Below are 18675 nucleotides of genomic sequence, written 5' to 3' on the forward strand. Positions count from 1 at the left end.
AGGATAAACAATGGTTTCAGAATACCTGGACTTGTCATTATCAAGAAGAATATACTAGTCAGATGTGGATTTTAAAATAAATCCAAAAATCTCAAAGGGATTACAGTGAATGTGACCAATGACTGAGTTAAACTCAATTTTCATGTCAGCTTCCTTCATAACTGTGACCAGCAGCCTATTCTGAAAACTGATTAACCCCCCCCCAAATAACTGGGGCATCTCTGTCTCAAACACACATACACACACCCACACAGACACGCATATGTATATACATCAAAATGTCACAAATTTCCTTCGCCAAGAACTTCTAAACGTCAAATCTATAGAAGAAATAAAAATGAAAAGATAAAGATTTGACTATCTCAATAATTAAAACTCACATAAAAGAAAGCATGAAGACCACGAATTAAAACATGGACAAAAGATACATTTCATACCAAAAATTTGTTAATATTCTTGAAAAAGTTTTCAAACTTTTAATGAGTTAGCAAAAGAATAATAAAGAAATGCAAACTGAAACAGTGAGAATATACGTCTACACAGAGAATTGTACCTGAATATTCATAAAAGCCCAAAATTGGGAGCAGCATGTGAATGGATAAGCAAAGTGTGCTATATCCACAAAACGAAATACCAGTCAGGGACAGAAAGGAATGAACTATTGGTACAGGTAACAATGGGCGTGAATCTCCAAAACATCATGCTGAGTGAAAGAAGCTAAACCCAGAGCACATACTGTATGAGTGCATCACCATGAAGCTCTAGCAAAGGTCGTTTTAATCCATGTAAAAGAAAACAGAACAATGGTTGCTTGGCAGGGTGGGGAGGTTGGAGTTTGGCTGGGAGAAGGCAAAAGGGAGCTAGCTGTTTTGGGTGATGGAAATGTTACACATCTGGTTGTGGTGGTGGTTACAGGTACAAGCATTTGTCAACACTCACTGAACTGTACACTTAAAATGGGAGCATTTAATGGGTGGAAATTATACCTTTACAAAGTTGACTTAAAAAACAGAGATACTATTATTCATCATCTTTCAAATTTGTAGAATATGAAAACATCAGAATACCCAATATTGATTCATTCTATCTATCCATCACTTGTCTAACAAACACCTGGAAACAGCACTTACAATGTGCCGAGCACTGTTTAAGTGTTTTAAAAGTAAAAACTCACTTTAGCCATTCCTATAATGATAATCACATGAGACAGATACTATTATTGTCACCATTTTTGCAAAAGAGGAAAGTGAAGCTCAGTAACTTGCCCAAGGCCACTGAAATGGTATGGTAAAGTCAGGAAGTGAACCCAGGGTGTATACTTTTAGCCATTGCAAAATGCTATTTCTGATGTGGTGAGGTGGCTGGTCATGATTATATGCTGCTAGTGGAGTATAAGTACTATCTTTTTGTAAAGCAATTTGGCAACATCCATCAAAGGTTTTACATTTTTATTATCCTTTGATGTAGTAATTCTTTAGAATAGATTATCAGAAGCAGAAATAATTCAAAAATGTCTAAATGCCAAAAATGTTTCCTGGACCTCTGGTGCTAAATCCAGTGGGCACTACAAAGTCTTGTATCCTCTGCAGCACTTGACTCTGGTTCTCTCCTTCCTAAAGCACTGTTCCCTGGCCTTGCTGTCACCACAACCCATAGGTTTTTCCTCCTCAGTCTCGGGCTGTTTCTTCTCAAGTCTCGTTTTTCTGTTGCTCCTTAACTACGAGTGTTTGCCCAAGTTCCATTCTTAGTCCTCTTTCCACTCTAAACCTTCTCCCTTACATACCTCATAAACCAATCATTTCCAGATCAAACTGGTAGCCCTGGTCTTCTTCTTGGGCTCCAGATTCATAATTCCCACAGGTTGCCAAATATCTACTCAAGGATGACCTATAGGCATTTCATACATGCCCAGAACTGGACTTCCCTTTCCTCCAAATTCCTTTCCTCTTTTCATAATTTCTAAGTGAAAACCACCACCATCCATTCAGCTGACCACGCCATGACCTGGCAGTCATCCATGATTCCTTTTCCTATAGACTCAGCATCCAAGTTCTGTCACTTCTACAATGAAACATCTCATCTCCCCACTTCTTTATATTTCCACTGCTCTACCTTAGTTCAAGCCTGTAATCTTGCCTAAATTACAACCATATTCTCTAAATTCAACAGTCATCTGATTTATAGCTTTGCAAATGTACCATTTCTTTCTCTGGCCTCGTGGCTCTGGCACTTGCTGTCTTGCTGGGAATGCCTTTTCACCTAATTCAAATCTGATCACATCCATTCTATTTGTTGAAAGCTTACAACAGACTGGCTGGATCAGTACTGGTAACACACAAGACACAGCCCCTCGCCTCACAGAGCACTTGGTCTAGAAGGGAACACAGGCAAATAAATAAATGAAGAAACAATCCCATCTTGTGATGAGGGGTATTAAGGAAAAGAACAGGTAACGGAGTAACAGAATAAATGGGAATCAACTTCAGCCACTTTAGATTAAGGGGAAGAGTCAGGAGATGCACCTGCATCAGTTTCCTATGGCTGCTGTCAAAATTACCACAAATTTAGTGACCTAAAACAACACAAATTTAGTATCTTATAGTTCGGTAAATCAGAAGTCCAAAACAAGTCTCACTGAGCTTGGATCAAGGTAAGGCTGTGTTCCTTCTGGATGCTCCAGCTTCTAGAGTCTGCAGCATTCCTTGGCTAGTGGCTCCTTTCCTCCAGCAATGGTTGAGCCAAGTCCTTCCATACTGCCATCTCTCTGGCTCTCTCTCTTCTGCTTCCCTCTTCCACTTTTAAAGACCCTTATAATTACCAATGGGCTCGGATTCATAATTCAGAAAAATCTCCCCATCTTAACATCAGCTGATTAGCAACTTTAACCTTAATTCCCCTTAACTGAACAGATTTATAGGTCCCCGGAATTAGGCCATGGGTATCTTTCGGGAGTCATATTCTACCTACCAAGCATCTAAGACAAGGAAACATTTAAACTGAGACCAGAGGGTTTAGAGAAATGGCCAGTCAAATAAGGGAGTGTGTGTGTGTGTGTGTGTGTGTGTGTAAATGTGCTCCAGGCAGAAGGCCTGTGCAGCAGCCATAAGGTGGAGAGCAGAGGGTGTGTGAAGCATTAGAAGAACTGGAGCCATGGAAGGGGCGAGTGTGCTAGAAGAAGGGAAGGACTCCCAGAAGAGACAGGGGTCCTGTAGGCACTGGATGTTGTTCTAAGTAGAGGAGCAACATGAACTTAAATTTTACATATATCAATGTCACCTGACTTTTTGAGTCCCTTAGTCCCAGCTCCACTCTCACTGCTCCCTGGAGCCGTCAATGGCTCCCACATCACCAGTCCCCAGGGCTCAGCAGGGGCTTCCATACCCCCTTACGGTGTTAAAGTGTCCAACTCCCATTTCCCTCACTTTTCCCCATAACCATAAGCTGTAAGCTACTAAAGGAAGGGGCTAGGGCACACATTGGTTAACTTATATTTATTGAATGAGATAGAACAAAACCTAAAAACAACTAATATATTACCAACCTAAAAGAATGGTGAATTCTGGATAATATGATAGATCTAGGTTGAGGCCCTCACAATTTATGTTTATAATTTGGGAAAATAAAAGTTTGACCTCAGCTATGAAAAGGTGTAACAAATTGGGGAAATACTGAAAATTGAAAATAGTGGCTCTCTTGGGGTGGTGGCATACTGGGTAATTTTTATTCTGGACTATATTAATTTTTTCCAAGTTTTCTATTTGTATGCTATTTCAACAGATATATTTTAAGTTTAAAAAGGTAAATCAGAAAAAATACCCTCCCTTGTACAAACATATTAAGTTTAAGATATAAAGGGAGACCCATGGACTAATAATTGGGGAAAGTTAGCCTTAAATGGCAAAATCTAAAAGAAATGTATTTATAAGAAATATTTACCATGCCAATACTTACCATACTAAAGAAATGGCATAACATAATACACACATCCAGACAAATGTATGTGTGATTCACACTGAGAGGCACTATTTAAACACTGACTTTTATGATTCATCCTTAGATTATGATCTCATTCTTAAAAATATCACTGATATTTATATATCAGTGATTTATATCACTGATAATAAAAATATCAGTTTATACCATTGAGTGCACTTGATATTAAGGTAGACATTCTCTGGAAATTAGTACTTTCACTCCTGATTTCTTTCTCTTCCCCTTTGCCTGGATACCTCAATTGAAAATTTTTGAGTCCTTTTCTTTCTTGGTGCTTTCCTTGTACAGAATGGATGCCTGAATTTTTTTCATCTAAACAACTTTATTAAAAAGAAAAAGGAATTGGATACATTCACATACTGGAGAAACTAGCAGGTTTCAATTATTACTCATTTGATGTTTCCTGTATATTACGCTTTAATGCTTTTACCTTTTCATCCTTTTTTACGGATTTGTTAAGCTTTCTGTGTTATGTTTTCCCTTTGTAAGATAGCAATTCAAAGTGTATTTCTAGTCTATTAATATACCTTTAAAATTTTAATAACATATTTATAAAAAGAAAATGATGCATAAAATCAGCCAAAGCTCAACTAAAATACTTGGGCACTCTGCTAATGAAATCTCTCAGTTACCTGAGGGTCTCAACTAGACACTCCTTACTCTTATCCTTGTGACAATCTTCCTAAAATGTCTACAGTCCTGCCTACACATACTCTCCATTCAAGGAAAGACTCTTTCCCAGTGATGGAGGCCCTCGCATCATTTGAGCATCATCTCATTCACTGCTCAGTCCCCTGGAACACAAATGATGAAGATTAGCTACAGCTGCACTGATCTTGCTCTTTTTTAAAAATTAAATCCAAAATTTAAAAATTTTATAATTTTCCTATTCCCCTGTAAGTAAAACAGAATTTTACTGTAAAAGTGGATTTTAATTTATTCCATTATAGAAATGACTCTCAAAGCTTACTCATTTCCACTAGAAATTAGGTCCCTTAATTAGTAATGTAAGATTTGAATGCCGTAATATGCTGCCATTCAGACAGGAGCAGAGACTATTCCAGAGCAATTAAATGGGGCATTTTTTCCATCCCTAGCCTCCAACATTTTCCCAAGAGTAGCTCTCATCAATCTTAGTGAACTCCTAAAGGGTCAACTGTTTGACATTAATTCCTTCTACTACCAGAACAGTTCTTTTTGATTCGTGAATAATATGATTGAAAAAGATGAAGCAGTAGAGCTCATTCCATGGTTCTCAGATGTCAGTAGGTATCAAAACCACCTGGGGTATGTATTTAAAATGCAGATTCTTAGGCTCCTCCCCTGGCCCTACAGAGCCTGATTTCCCAGGTCTGACATTAGAATCTTTTTTTTTTTTTTTTAAAGATCCAGAAGATGCTGACATATTTGACCATTGGTCTACACATTGAGAAAGCTGGTGGAATCCCTTTCAGGCCACCACCTTTCTTTAAGTGTGAGGGTAGAGAGACTGTACAGCTTAGCACAAAAATAAAATCTGCCTGGGACTTCTCGGTTCACAACTACTGCCACCACTTACGGTGGCTCATCCCTTCTTCTTCCTTCCACTTTAATGATAAGATATACAGGATGTGGAACATGCCCAAGACACACTGCTGATAAGTGGCAGAATCAAGACCAAGAACTCACTAGTACTGTCCATTTATCCCATTTATCCTGTCCAGAACTGGAAAATGAGATGGCTGGCTTTTTTTTTTTTACTTTCTTGTTCTCTAGAAAAGTTGTTCTTCACATTAGACCAAAACTTCAGAGGTAGGTACACTTTGCTTAGCATGGCATCAATTCTGACATCAGACTATCTGGGCTCTTATCTCCTTTACCGTGGATATTGGCTGTAACCAGATAACCTCATTAAGCCCCAATTTCCTAATCAGCAAAATGGAGATATAATATCTCCCTTATAGTTTTGTTACAAGGATTAAATGCGCTAATACAAGTAAAGCATCTGGCATAATGCCAGTCACTTAGTATTAGCTACTAGTAATCATTTTTATTAGTGTTGTAGAGCTTTAGTCTCCTAAGAATTTTCTTTTGCCATTTGGTCATGCATCTTGTATTTAACAGATGTTTAATAATTAGACCCTGGAATAGATGTATCCAGAGAAGCTTTACATATGCATCTTTAATATATTTTATTTTTTAGAGTAGCTTGAGGTTCACAGCAAAACTGAGTAAAAAATAGAGATTTTTCCATAAATCTCCTGCCCCCACACATGCACAGCCTCCCCCACTATCAACATCCCTCACCAGAGTGATACATTCATTACAACTGATGAACCTACACTGACACATCATAATCACCCAAAGTCCATAGCTTACATTAGGGTTCACTGTTAGTGTTGTACGTTCTGTGGATTTTAATAAATGTATAATGACATGTATCCACCATTGTAGTATTGTACAGAGTAGTTTCACTGCCCTAAAAATCCTGTGTTCCACTTGTTCATCTTACTCCCCTAACCCCTGATCTTTTCCTGTCTCCATTGTTTTGTGATTTCCAGAATGTTATATAGTAGGAGTTATATAGGATGTAGCCTTTTCAGACTGGCTTCTCTCACTTAGTAATATGCATTTAAGGTTCCTCCATGTCTTTTCATGGTAATGACTCATTTATTTCAGCACTGAGTACTATTCCATTGTCTGGATGTACCATAGTTTATTCATTCGTTCACGTACGGAGGGACATCTTGGTTGCTTCCAAGTTTTGGCAATTATGAATCAAGCTGCTATAAATATCCATGTGCAGGTTTTTGTCTGAACATAAGTTTTCAACTCCTTTGGGTAAATACCAAGTAGTGTGACAGCTGGATCATACGGTAAAAGCATGTTCAGTTTTTTAAGAAACTTCTGTAACATTTTGCATTCCCACCAATAGTGAACGACAGTTCCTGTTGCTCCACATTCTTGCCAACATTTGGTGTTGTTAGTGTTTTGGATTTTTGCCATTCTATTAGGTATGTAGTGGTACTGCAGTATTGTTTTACCTATTTTTTTAAATTGCAGTAAAATACACATAATATAAAATTGGCATCGTAACCATTTTTTAAGTGTACAATTCAGTAGTTTTAAGTACCTTCACATTGTTGTGCAACCAATCTCCAGAACTCTTCTACTCTTGCAAAACTGAAACTATACACACAGTATTAGTTTGCTAGGGCTGCATAATAAAAATACCACAGACTGGGTGGTTCAAACAACAGAAATTTATTCTGTCACAGTTTTGGAGGCCTGAAGTCCAAGATCAAGGTGTTGGCGAGTTTGATTTCTTCTGAAGCCTCTCTCCTTGGCTTGCAGATGGTCTCCCTCGCTGTGTCCTCACATGGGCTCCCCTCTGTGCACAGGAATCCCTGGTGTCTGTGGGTCCAAATTTCCTCTTCTTACAAGGACACCAGTCAGATTGGCTTAGTGCTTACCCTAGTGGCCTCATTTTAACTTAATCATCTCTTTGAAGGCCCTATCTCCAAATACAATCACACTCTGACTACTGGGGGTTACGACTTCAACATATGGATTTTGAGGGAACGCAATTCAGCCCCAAACACCCAAGAAGCAACAACTTCCCATTCCCTCCTCCCCCAGCAACCACTCCTCTACCTTCTGTCTCTATGAACTTGACTACTCCAGTTACTTCATAAAGTGGAATCATACAGCATTGTCTTTTTGTGACTAGCTTAATGTATTCAAGGTTCATCTATGTATGTATCAGAAATTCCTTCTTGGGGCTTCCTTGGTGGCGCAGTGGTTGAGAATCTGCCTGCCAATGCAGGGGACACGGGTTCGAGCCCTGGTCTGGGAGGACCCCACATGCCGTGGAGCAGCTAAGCCCATGAGCCACAACTACTGAGCCTGCGCGTCTGGAGCCTGTGCCCCGCAACAAGAGAGGCCGCGACAGTAAAAGGCCCGCGCACCGTGATGAAGAGTGGCCCCCGCTTGCCGCAACTAGAGAAAGCCCTCGCACAGAAACGAAGACCCAACACAACCAAAAATAAATAAATAAATAAATAATTTTTTTAAAAAAAGAAATTCCTTCTTTTTTCAGGCTGCATAATCTTCCATTATATGTATATACCACATTTTGCTTATCTACTCATTTGTTGATGGACCCTTGGGTTGTGTCCACATTTTAGCTATTGTGAATAATGCTGCTATGAACATAGGTATACAAATATCTGTTCAAAACCCTGTTTTCAATTCTTTGGAGTATATACTCAGAAGTGAAATTGTGCTGAGAATTTTTAAGCATGCACTAAAGTTCTGGCTCTCCTACCCATATCTCTCTCCTTAGGATAATCCTTGCTTTATTCTGTGACATCACAAACTAAGACCTTAGATTATTTATTTCTTCCACGGTGTGTATTAATCAGCTAATCATAAATGAGTATGAGTCAGGGACCTGTGAGATAAGAAACACCATAAGTATTTTATCATATTAATCCAGGTATCGTTCAGGCAATTGATAACTTGAACAATTATAATAAATGAGATAAGCAATCTTGAGCATACTTTAAAAAGTTGAAGATGGCATGAAAATGGCAAATACAGAAACTCAGTTATAAATTAATAGGACTTTTCAAAACAACATATATAGACAGTCATGACTATCTTAACTTACTTAAATTTTTAGTTCTATAAAAATAGAACCCTAGTTTAATTTGTGAAGTAATATGAATTTGTCATCAATATCCTCATTTTCAATGCAGAAGCTCAATACCTTCTCTTCTATCATGAGTAGAGGTATAAAAATAATCATGCATTTTTCTTTACAAGAAGGATTCCATGCCCTTACACAGATGAAAAATTTAAGAAATTAATTTTTTTTTAGGAATACTGAAAGTCGGTATAGCACAGAGAATAAGAAAATATTGTTTAGTTTCAAGTCATAGCTGTGACTTTCTACTGTGTGACATTGGCGAAGTTACTTAACCTATCAGTTTTCTCATCTGTGAAATGGGGATGATAAGTCCAAATTTCAACTGTTAGGATGATAAAATTAGTTAATATATGTTAAATGCCTGGCACATACTAAGCTCTCAATAAATGTCAGCTACTAACAGCATAAATTGGCAAACCACATAACTGGAAAGGACCATGACATAACTTGTCATCTCACTAGAATAAAGAGAGAGTAACTACCCCACTCCCACTATTGTAAATGAGGTTATATCGTGGTGGTATAAGAGAAAGATATTGAATAAAAATTTCTCAAACCAGCTCCAAGGTGTTTCCATTCCCTCCTAACTGTTAAATTATACTAGAACAGCTTTATTAGAATTTGTTTGTTTTGTTAAGCTATGTCCTCAATTAGTTAAATTACTAAGAAGAAGTGCATCACTAAGATACAGCATTATGTTCTTATTCTTCAGTAGTATATGCTACAAGTTAGAAAAGAAATAGCATCTAAGTGGTTTGGATATTTTATGGATATCTAAGATATTTGGATGTGATGGTTGATATTTTTTATATTCATGATATTCACAAAAATGATGTTTCATTAATTGCTTCTTAAAAAATATCAAGTATATAATGCAAAAGTGCCAATAACTTATCTTGAAATACACCACCCCCAAGTAAGAATATAAGAAAAATATGTGATTTTATAATTTCAAATTAGAGAAACTTTATAATTGTCAGTGTTAATTCATCTTCAACATGTCAGAAAAAGTCTTTATGATCTTTTACTATGGTGTACAATAAGAAACATCATTGGAAAGATTTCAGTGTAAGATTTTTATAATATAAGATTTTACACATATATACAAGTAAACATATGTAAATAAATGAAATATATATATCCATATATATGTGAAAAAGAATGATACTCAAACTGTTCTCTACAACTAAAAAGTCGTTAATATAATGAGACCTAATGTCACCGCAGAAACCCTTGAACTTTTAAGAAAGTTCCAGGATGGATGAAACAATGTTGTTATGACATATTAAACTCCATTTCCTACTCATTGCCTCTGTGACTTCTGGACAGCAAAATGTGGCCACAGATGAAGCAGGAAGAAGCCAAAGAATTCAGGGGAAAGCAAGGGCAAAGTTCCACCATATTCCAAGGCAAGTTGCAGAAGCCCTCACAGTCAGACCTCAGAGTTCAGTTTCATCCGGAAAATCCCAAACTTTCCTGATTCCTTACTGAAGTCACAGGCTACAACTGAACTTCTATATTTTGAATAGTAGTTTGCAAGCTATGCTTTGTAACATCCCTGACTTTCACTGATGACCTCATGACTTCCTGTGAAATTCTTTAAACAGAATCCAATTTAGTTCACAACAATTTAAATACTATATATGCCATAAAGCACTTTCAGGGAGGGAGGTATGGAGGAAAGAGCTGGTGGGGAAAAAAAGAGAACAAGAATTTCCAAGGGTGTGGGAAAATTCTAGGAGTAACACTTCAAAAAGAAGAGAGTAGAAACTACTTCCGAAAATGCAAAATATGTGCATCGTGCCTCATTTGTATAAACTAGAACAATTCAGATAATTCAACAATCACATACTGAATACGTACTACACCCAGGGAAAGGAGACGGCATTCAAAGACATACCTCACCTCCTGCACTACACTGAGAGGAGGGCCCCTAGCAGAGGCCATCAAGTTGGCCTTTGTGAGTTCAGGTCAGGAAGAACTAGAAGATGCTCTCCTGCTCAGATGCTGCTTCTGTTACTCTAGGCACAGCCCTGATGATTGCAGTCACACTCTCAAGCTAGGAAAGGTGGCCCTCCCCTAGGTGCTGGGACCAATCTTCTGCAGTGATTACTGACTCGTTAGTAATTTTTGTTTGTTTTTAATGCTTTACTTCTTACTTAAACTGCCTGTGCTGGCTGAATTTTAATTCAAATGTGATCACAGCGCTGTTCCTCAGCGCTGTGGAATCCTTCCAAGTCCTGCCTGGAACGGTTAAGTCATTTTGTTTAACAGAACAGCTTTTGATGCATGTTGCTGTTTGAAAATTCAAAACTGTAGTAAAAGACAAGCACACGGTCTCGTGAAATAGGAAAGAGTTTACTGAGCGCTTCCATCTTTTGGGGTGAAAATTATAAAACACCCCCTTTTCGTGTGATGGCAAATCTCGCTTTTAGAAATTTATATCAGATACCAAATTAAGTCACAAGTCAAATATCCCTCTTAATCATCAGAATGATGAAAAGAAGTGCACAAGGAACAGGTTTCTTAAATTACTATCATTGTTTTAACGGGGAGGGCTGAGGAGTTCACCTTTTTGTGTGTGTGTCATCCAGAAGAGGTGGCAAAATCGGGTTTTGCTTGCTTGCTCGTTTTAAACAACCGAAACACGGACTCAGCAAGAATTGCCTATTAAAACCATCAATTCCCGACAGCAAAATCAATCCCAAGGGTGCCTCGCGGCAAAGCGCCCGGGTACCCCCTGCGCCTCTGCCACAGGTGGACGCGGAGCAACAAGGACACTCGGTCGCCCTCGGGTCCCTACGCCCAGAGCCTGAAGCCACGCGGGCGCGCCCGAGCTCCTGGGCTCTTTGTCGAGAGCCCGGCACAGCGCCGGGCCCCATTGGTTAACGCGGTCGGTCCGGGCCATCCTGGTCCCGCGTCCCTCCCCCATCCCGGCGTCCAAGGCCTGGGCGCCGGCCACGTGGCCCCTGCTCGCGGGTTTCCCGGTCCCCGGGAGGCGCGTCCACGCCGCGCCGCCCAACCCACGCGACAAGGGGGTGGTCTTCTCCCTGGACCGCGGGCTCGGAAGTCCGTCCCCTCCCCGCCTCCCGCACTCACCGCTTTGAGATCCAGGACGCCGTCCTTGGCCTCCTGAAGTAGCGACACGAACTTGGTGGTGAGCAGTCCCAGGCTCTTCTCGTGCCTGCTGCTGCCGCCCCCGCCGCCCCCGAGAGGCGGCGGCGGCGGCGGCGGCGGGGGCTGCGCCTGGGACTGCGGCGGCTGCGGCCGCTGGCCCTGCCCCTGGCCCTGCGGCGCCGGCTGCCCGGAGCCCGCGGGCTCGGCCGCCGCCATCGCGTCCCCGCGCCGCGGTGGTGCGGCCCCCGCGCTCGGCCACCTGCCGGGTCGGCTCCGCGGCGGCCGCTGCCGTCTCCGCCCGCCGAGGGCGGGACGAAGGGTCGCGGGCTCCTGCAAACAACAGGTGCGCGGCGCCCACCCGCCTGGGGGCCGCTCTGCGCGCCGGGCCTCCGCCCCCTCCCCGGGCCTGGCGACGCGAGAAGGAAGCCCACGATCGAGGGGAGGGGGAGTGGAAGCGAGAAGAAGGGGCGGCTAGGGGTGGGGACCCGAGTTTAAATGGCAGGAAGTGACGCCGCGGCCCGCCGTTGCTTGGAAACGCATTTTTCTGTAGGAAGGAGGGGCGAGCGGGGAGGAGGGCAGCGTCGGTGACTGGGTTTCACACTTGCCTCCCTGCTGTTGGCGAGCCGCCGCCGGGAGCGGCGACCTCCCGCAGCAACGCCGGGAGGAAAAAAGGGCTTCAGGGCAGGAAAAAACCCTGCCGGGTGGCCATCAATTTCTGAGCCGCTGGGTCCGTGGAGCCACACGAGATTAGCCTTCCTTCACTTACCTTCATTGGGCGGTTTCTGCTGTCTGCTCTTTTCGAGCTTTAGGAAAGCTCGAAAAACATTTGCAAATATTTCAGTGACTCGGACCAAGTGCAGGGTTATATTCCATAGATTATCTTTTTGGATTCGAAATACAGGAAAAACACAATCATGGAGTCATAGGTAGAGATACTGGGGTGTGGAGGGAGAGGTCCTTAATTGCTCAGACTCGCCGCTGGACTCCAGATCTCCTGCATTTAGAACAGTGTTCTTAATACCTTACTGGAACCAAATTATATTGTGTTATTTAGAATATTAGGCACCCACACGTTCTTGTGTTTCGTGATACCCCAAACTATTGATGGGAAATGAGATAACACACAGATCTGAGTAAAAGTTTTTCCTCATTTGATTACAAACTCTCGAGAGTCAGAACTAAATTTTAAATGAGTTGGTGTCACACACAACACTTTGAATATAGTAGATGCTCAATAAATATTAGGTGAATGAAAATTCCATATGATGGTAATTAATCAAGAAAGTTTCATGCAAGAAATATTTTAAATTTAAAATAACAAACTAGCGAAAAAGGGTCACTGGAATGAAGTGAAATACTCAGCAGCATTAGCTAGTAAAACTGGACACACCATTTATAACAAAATATTTATGCTTCCAATTCATAGGTACAGAACTTCATTAATAACCAGATAACCTTTATTTTAATCAAAGAACTATATAAGCAAAACTTGGAATTAAAAATCTTTAGTAAAACATGAAAAATTCAATTAATAAAACCACTCAATTTAAGTTATCTCAAAATGGGTTCTGCTATGTGATTGGCATTAACAAAATCATTATTATACAAATTAAATTAATTTGCAAATTAGTTTTAACTTATTAATAAATCAATAGAATTAATAAATACAATAGTGTTTCTTGAGGTTTTAGTTTTAATTTGAAGTGGTAACATTCTGCTATAGATGCAGGGACAGGAATTGATAAAAATATAGTTGTTATTTTTAAAAACTTTTTATATGTGTCTTAGCTTGGTCTGCCATAACAAAAATACCATAGACAAGATGACTTAAACAACAGAAATTTATTTTCTCACAGTTCTGGAGTCTGGAAGTTTGGGTGCCCCCATGGTCAGGTTCTGGTGAGGACTGTCTTCCTGGCTTGCAGACAGCTACCTTCTCTCTGTGTCCTCACATAGCAGAGAGAGAGAGAGCAAACAAGTTCTCTGATGTCTTTTCTTATAAGGGCACTAATCCCATCATGAGGGCCCCACTCTGTGACCTCGTCTAAACCTATACCTCTCGAAGGCTCCCTCTCCAAATGTGGTTAGGCTTTAACATATGAATTTGGGGAGACACAATTCATTCCATAGCATGTAGTATTAAATCATAATAACTATTTTGGTAATTTTTTAATTGTTCTTTTTAATTTCAGTTTTTAAAGTTTTTCTACAAAGCAGTTATATTATTAATGATGCTAATAGGTCATTTGAAATTTATTTTGCAATATTTTTGTGTTTTTCACAATGAATTTTTCATTTGTTTAAACTCACTAGGATTCAACTAAAACACATTCGCAAGTTAGCAGCTATTTCAATTAGCCTTCAAAATCCTATGTCTGTCAGAGAAACTACAAATTACTTACACCAGTGGCTTCCAAACTTTAAGGAAAAAAGTCATCTATGGTGTTTGTTAAAAATGAGATTCTTTTTTCCAAATTACAGAGATTAAATCAGCATTTGATATGAGAATTTGACCTGGGAATCTGCATTTCTTCACAGATAGTTTCAGGTAATTCTCATGCACACAGTCACCCCTTTCAGAAACCCTGAATAACACAATGAAAAATAATAAAATATATCATTTTTCCTAAAACTGCTAAAAATCAGAGCCTGATAATGCAAAATTCTTTTTAATATTTTGAAAGTTTTTGGAATTTCTGCTAATGAATTATTTAAAAGACGTGATTTTTAAAAATCAGAATATCAATAATCTTTAAGAAACTGATATTGGTCACTGTTTGAAGTATATTACTCTGAATTTGATTTCTGTATCCTTTTGGCTATAAAGGAGACAACTCTAAATGGCTATCAATTGCTACACTAGTTCTTTGCACCAATTCTGACAAAAGCCTAATAATTCTTTCCATCAAAAGTTAGGAGCCATAGCATATTATCAAGAAGTAGGTAACAAACAGGTCCTACCGTGGCCGCTGCTGAGGCTGGCGGGCAGGGCGCCGGCTGCCACTGACCGGAGAGAGAAGCTGCCTGCCGAGACGTCAGCCTGGGTCGCAGCCGCCGCCTTAATTAAAAAAAAAAAAAAAAAAAAAAAAAGAAGTAGGTAAGATTTTTGTGCACTAGAATAATCCAGTTAAACTAAACCGTATTGCATTGACCTATGTAGTACTAAATGCATGACAGTAATCCTTTGTTAAATTCAGACTAATTACACCAGATTAACTGGGCAGATATTATGATCTATTATAATATTGTTTATATGCTCCTGATTATATTCTCATTATTTTTATGCATTTTGGAAGTGCAGCTGCTTAACCAATTCAGGAGTAGGAGGGAGGACTTCAGTGTTTTGAATTCGACAGAATAACTTATTAGCCCATAGCTCACTGGACTAAGAGTGTCACATTTGTGGAATTTCACATATGTTATTTTCATAGAAGTCCAGCATCAGTTTAGAATATATGCAGTTGTGTCATAATATAGTAGTTAAATATTCAAGAAAATTCAACCAAATTTTATTTTGTTCACTGATGGTGGCGTACTGATTTTCAAATGCCTGAGCCTATCAGTTGGAAGTGATCGGTTGGAACTTCCAACTCTCAGGTCTCCTTTGAGCTAAGAAACTTCCATCAAAAGGCTGCTTACATCAGCTTTATTACTCCCTTGTTTAATCTGTTCTAAGTTAATGAAGATAAAATTTGGCTTTCTGTTTTTCCTTCCAAATCTTATAACACACAAACATCTATCTTATTATGCATTTTCAAGATTAAAAAAAAATTAGGTAAACATATATGTTTCAAGGATTATTAATCCTCACATTATGACAAACAACATTATTCTTTACCTACCTATAACCTGCATGGTATAGTAATATGATAGATAACCCAAAGACCTTGACTTCAGAAGTGTGTACCGTGTAAGTAGAAATGGGAAATGCAGATTACATTCAAACACCTATAGAAATATAATTCACACACATTAAAGAGATTTTAAATTTTATTTAGTAACTTATACTCTACCTTATTGCCCTATCAAGGCAGCTTACAGAAAGAGGGAAGCTTACATTCAAAAGGCAGCTTACTTTCAAAAATATGGCATGATATTAAAAGAAACAAAGAAATAGTTGCTTCTAAATCTTCTTGAAGAGTCATATTGAAAATTCGAATTCTCATCTTCATTAAGTTAAAACTTACGATGTGATATTGGGGATTGAACTTCAACCACACATATTCAAATGTAAGAACAAGAGATCCAAGTTTGTTTTAACAAAAATAAACTCAACTAATATACACCAGAAGCTTCTATTTACTAACACCTGAACAGTCCTCTGACTGCTCTTGTAGATAAAAAAGGAAGGTAAATATGGTCAAACATTTACAGAAACTGTATGTCACTTAGACTTTCCTGAAAAATAAGTTGCTCAGCAACTCTTCCACTGGCTACACTGTTGATAACACTATTTTTTTGACATTTCAGTAAGGTAAAAGTGTTTATCACTAAACTACCAGAGCATAAGATGACTGCCCGTGCAAATAAGAAGCCATCACATAAAGACCTCCTGTTCACAATACATTGCCCCAATTAAGACACAAACTTAAAAATCATACACTCTGATACAAACCCTTTGGTAACTAAGACCCTGTGTCAATCTAGTGTTGAAAATTTTTGAATTTATCACCGAGAGAGTAATTCTAAGTCAAAAGTGGTTTTATCAAAAGAATTTCTCACCAGTGAATGGTCCCCACATCATTCAATTCCTTGTGCAGTGTCACATCTATTCCCTAGAATGAAAAAATACAGCACTCTAAATAAATAAATCCCTCAAGATAATGATTATAGGTACCCTAGAATTATCTAATGTTAACAAATGTACCATCCTATCTTGCTCTACTGTAACTGACTATTTTATTTATAAAAATACCTATTTATTTAATTATATGTGTGCCATTTATAAAAGTTAAGGAATTTATTCAGCAAAAATTAAATTCAGACTCTCAGTGGATATCTCCCAACTAAGTCATGTCAGCCATACACATTACAAAATGAAATAATACACGCTTTTAGAATCTCTGAAAAAAAATGCTTTGTAAACTGGAAAAAAAATTACCTTTGGGATCTTTCCTCAGTCAGTAGATCATCCAACAATTTATCTCTCTTTTGTAATTGTGTGATATACATATTACTAGTGTTAACAGAATGACTGTAGCTGATACATGGTAAATCGTTTGTTATTTTAATACTTTCATGATTAATTTAATGTGGATTAGGCAAAAATTAAGAATAAACATGACCAGAACATTAAACTAGTGATTTCATTTATGTTAGTTAAGTTGTGGCTAAAAGAGATATTTAATTTTTAAAAGTAAGTCCATTTTTGGAAAACTGATAAGAAACTAACAGTTTGGGTAGTGTGAACCCAAAAATCATGAAGGTGAAGTTAACGATGTTATGCCAATTTTTATATGGTCAGTTTATTCAATGATCATAATCAGTTGAACTTTGGTAAACACTTACTTATCTTTTAACTGACAGGAAGAAAACCATTTAGAAAACTAAAACTACTCTTGTAGTTTTTAGCCAATTATGCATCGCAAAGAATTTCCTCTCAAAGTTCAGAATTGTTATGCGGGTTTTATCAGTAAAGAGACCAAGTACACAGATTTCATAAGATCAATAATGTTTACAAAATAGTAGGTGATACCTGCCAGCATTGTTAACACTAAGAGTAGGAAGGGCATTCCAGGATTTGAAAGTACAAACTAGTGTTCTCTTCACCACTGTCCAGAAGAAAATATCTACCAGTCAAGAAGCCCCTCCCCACAAAGGTTTAAGGATAATGGAAAGAAGTGGTATAGACCGATCTTCAAAGTCTCCCACTGTGTCCTTACTCTCAGTGGACCACATCCTAAGAAAACAGACTCTAAAATCAAGACAGGTACATTACCAACAAATATAGCAGTATGTATATGGAAGTGAAAAACTGGCTAACAAAAATAAGATAATCCATTGAAAGTTGTGGCAGCTATGAGAACAGCCTACAGCAAGGTGGGAGGTGGTTGGGAAGCATATAACCATGAAGTGGGTCAAGAGTAATTATCTACTGTGGGCAGTACTGCCAGACAGTAGTCAAAATCCTAGAAAGATATTGAAAATTCTTATGATATTGAACTAGACCCCAAATTCTCAAGATTATAAGAACAACCATTTCCTTAGGTTTAAGTAAAAGGTGTTCCAAGAATTTGATAAAATGGAAAATAAAAATCCAACCTCAATTATAAATCACATGCTTACTTAGATCCATGTGTATATAAGCAGACTACAGCTTATATACTTCTTGAAGGAAGTATAAGGAAAAATTCAATTTACTTACAGATGTAACAACTATACTTCTAAATTCCCTTCCAAAACCTGGTAGGAGTCACGGTGGAAAACTGTACAGCAGCCCCTGGAAATTAGTGTTTTGATTTGGTGAGACTCAGGTTAAGACCCACAGACTGATCACCCTATATAATTCCCTCTAAGTATGTATATCAAACCAAAGAGAGTGGCCACATGAGAAGGATGCTTACCCTTTCTTTAAAGCCTGAACATATCCTCAACTAGATCCTGAGGTAGCATTGAGGGTGGGGATTGGTTCTAGCTTTTATTTCATAAGTTCTAATAAATAGATGTGTGTTTCTTTTGCTTTGTAGGTGGCTATCTGTAGGCCTGATTCAATAGACCTTTCAAAAAGTGATAATGGGGTAAGAGATTTGGTAGGGAGCTCTAGAAAAGACAAGGTTTGAGCTATCTGATGGGAAGCAATTGGGACAGACTGTTGACTTAGACCCAAGCTGTGCCACTAATGTTGGGAATAAGAGCATGACTGAGCTGTAACGAAA

At 38.8% G+C, this 18675-nt stretch overlaps 1 protein-coding gene across 1 annotated transcript in view; it reads right to left on the bottom strand.

Annotated features, from left to right (window-relative positions):
* E2F5 (E2F transcription factor 5) overlaps positions 1 to 12255 on the bottom strand; it is a 28747-nt gene extending 16492 nt beyond the window's left edge. Inside the window, exon 1 of the mRNA XM_059901918.1 lies at positions 11783 to 12255. Within this exon, the coding sequence (XP_059757901.1) occupies positions 11783 to 12016 (234 nt within the window). The 5' untranslated portion in view covers positions 12017 to 12255. The remainder of the gene's footprint in view (positions 1 to 11782) is intronic.
* Positions 12256 to 18675: the final 6420 nt, after the last annotated feature.

The sequence above is a fragment of the Balaenoptera ricei genome, chromosome 17 (genome assembly GCF_028023285.1).
Source record: "Balaenoptera ricei isolate mBalRic1 chromosome 17, mBalRic1.hap2, whole genome shotgun sequence".
NCBI classification, from domain to species: domain Eukaryota; kingdom Metazoa; phylum Chordata; class Mammalia; order Artiodactyla; family Balaenopteridae; genus Balaenoptera; species Balaenoptera ricei.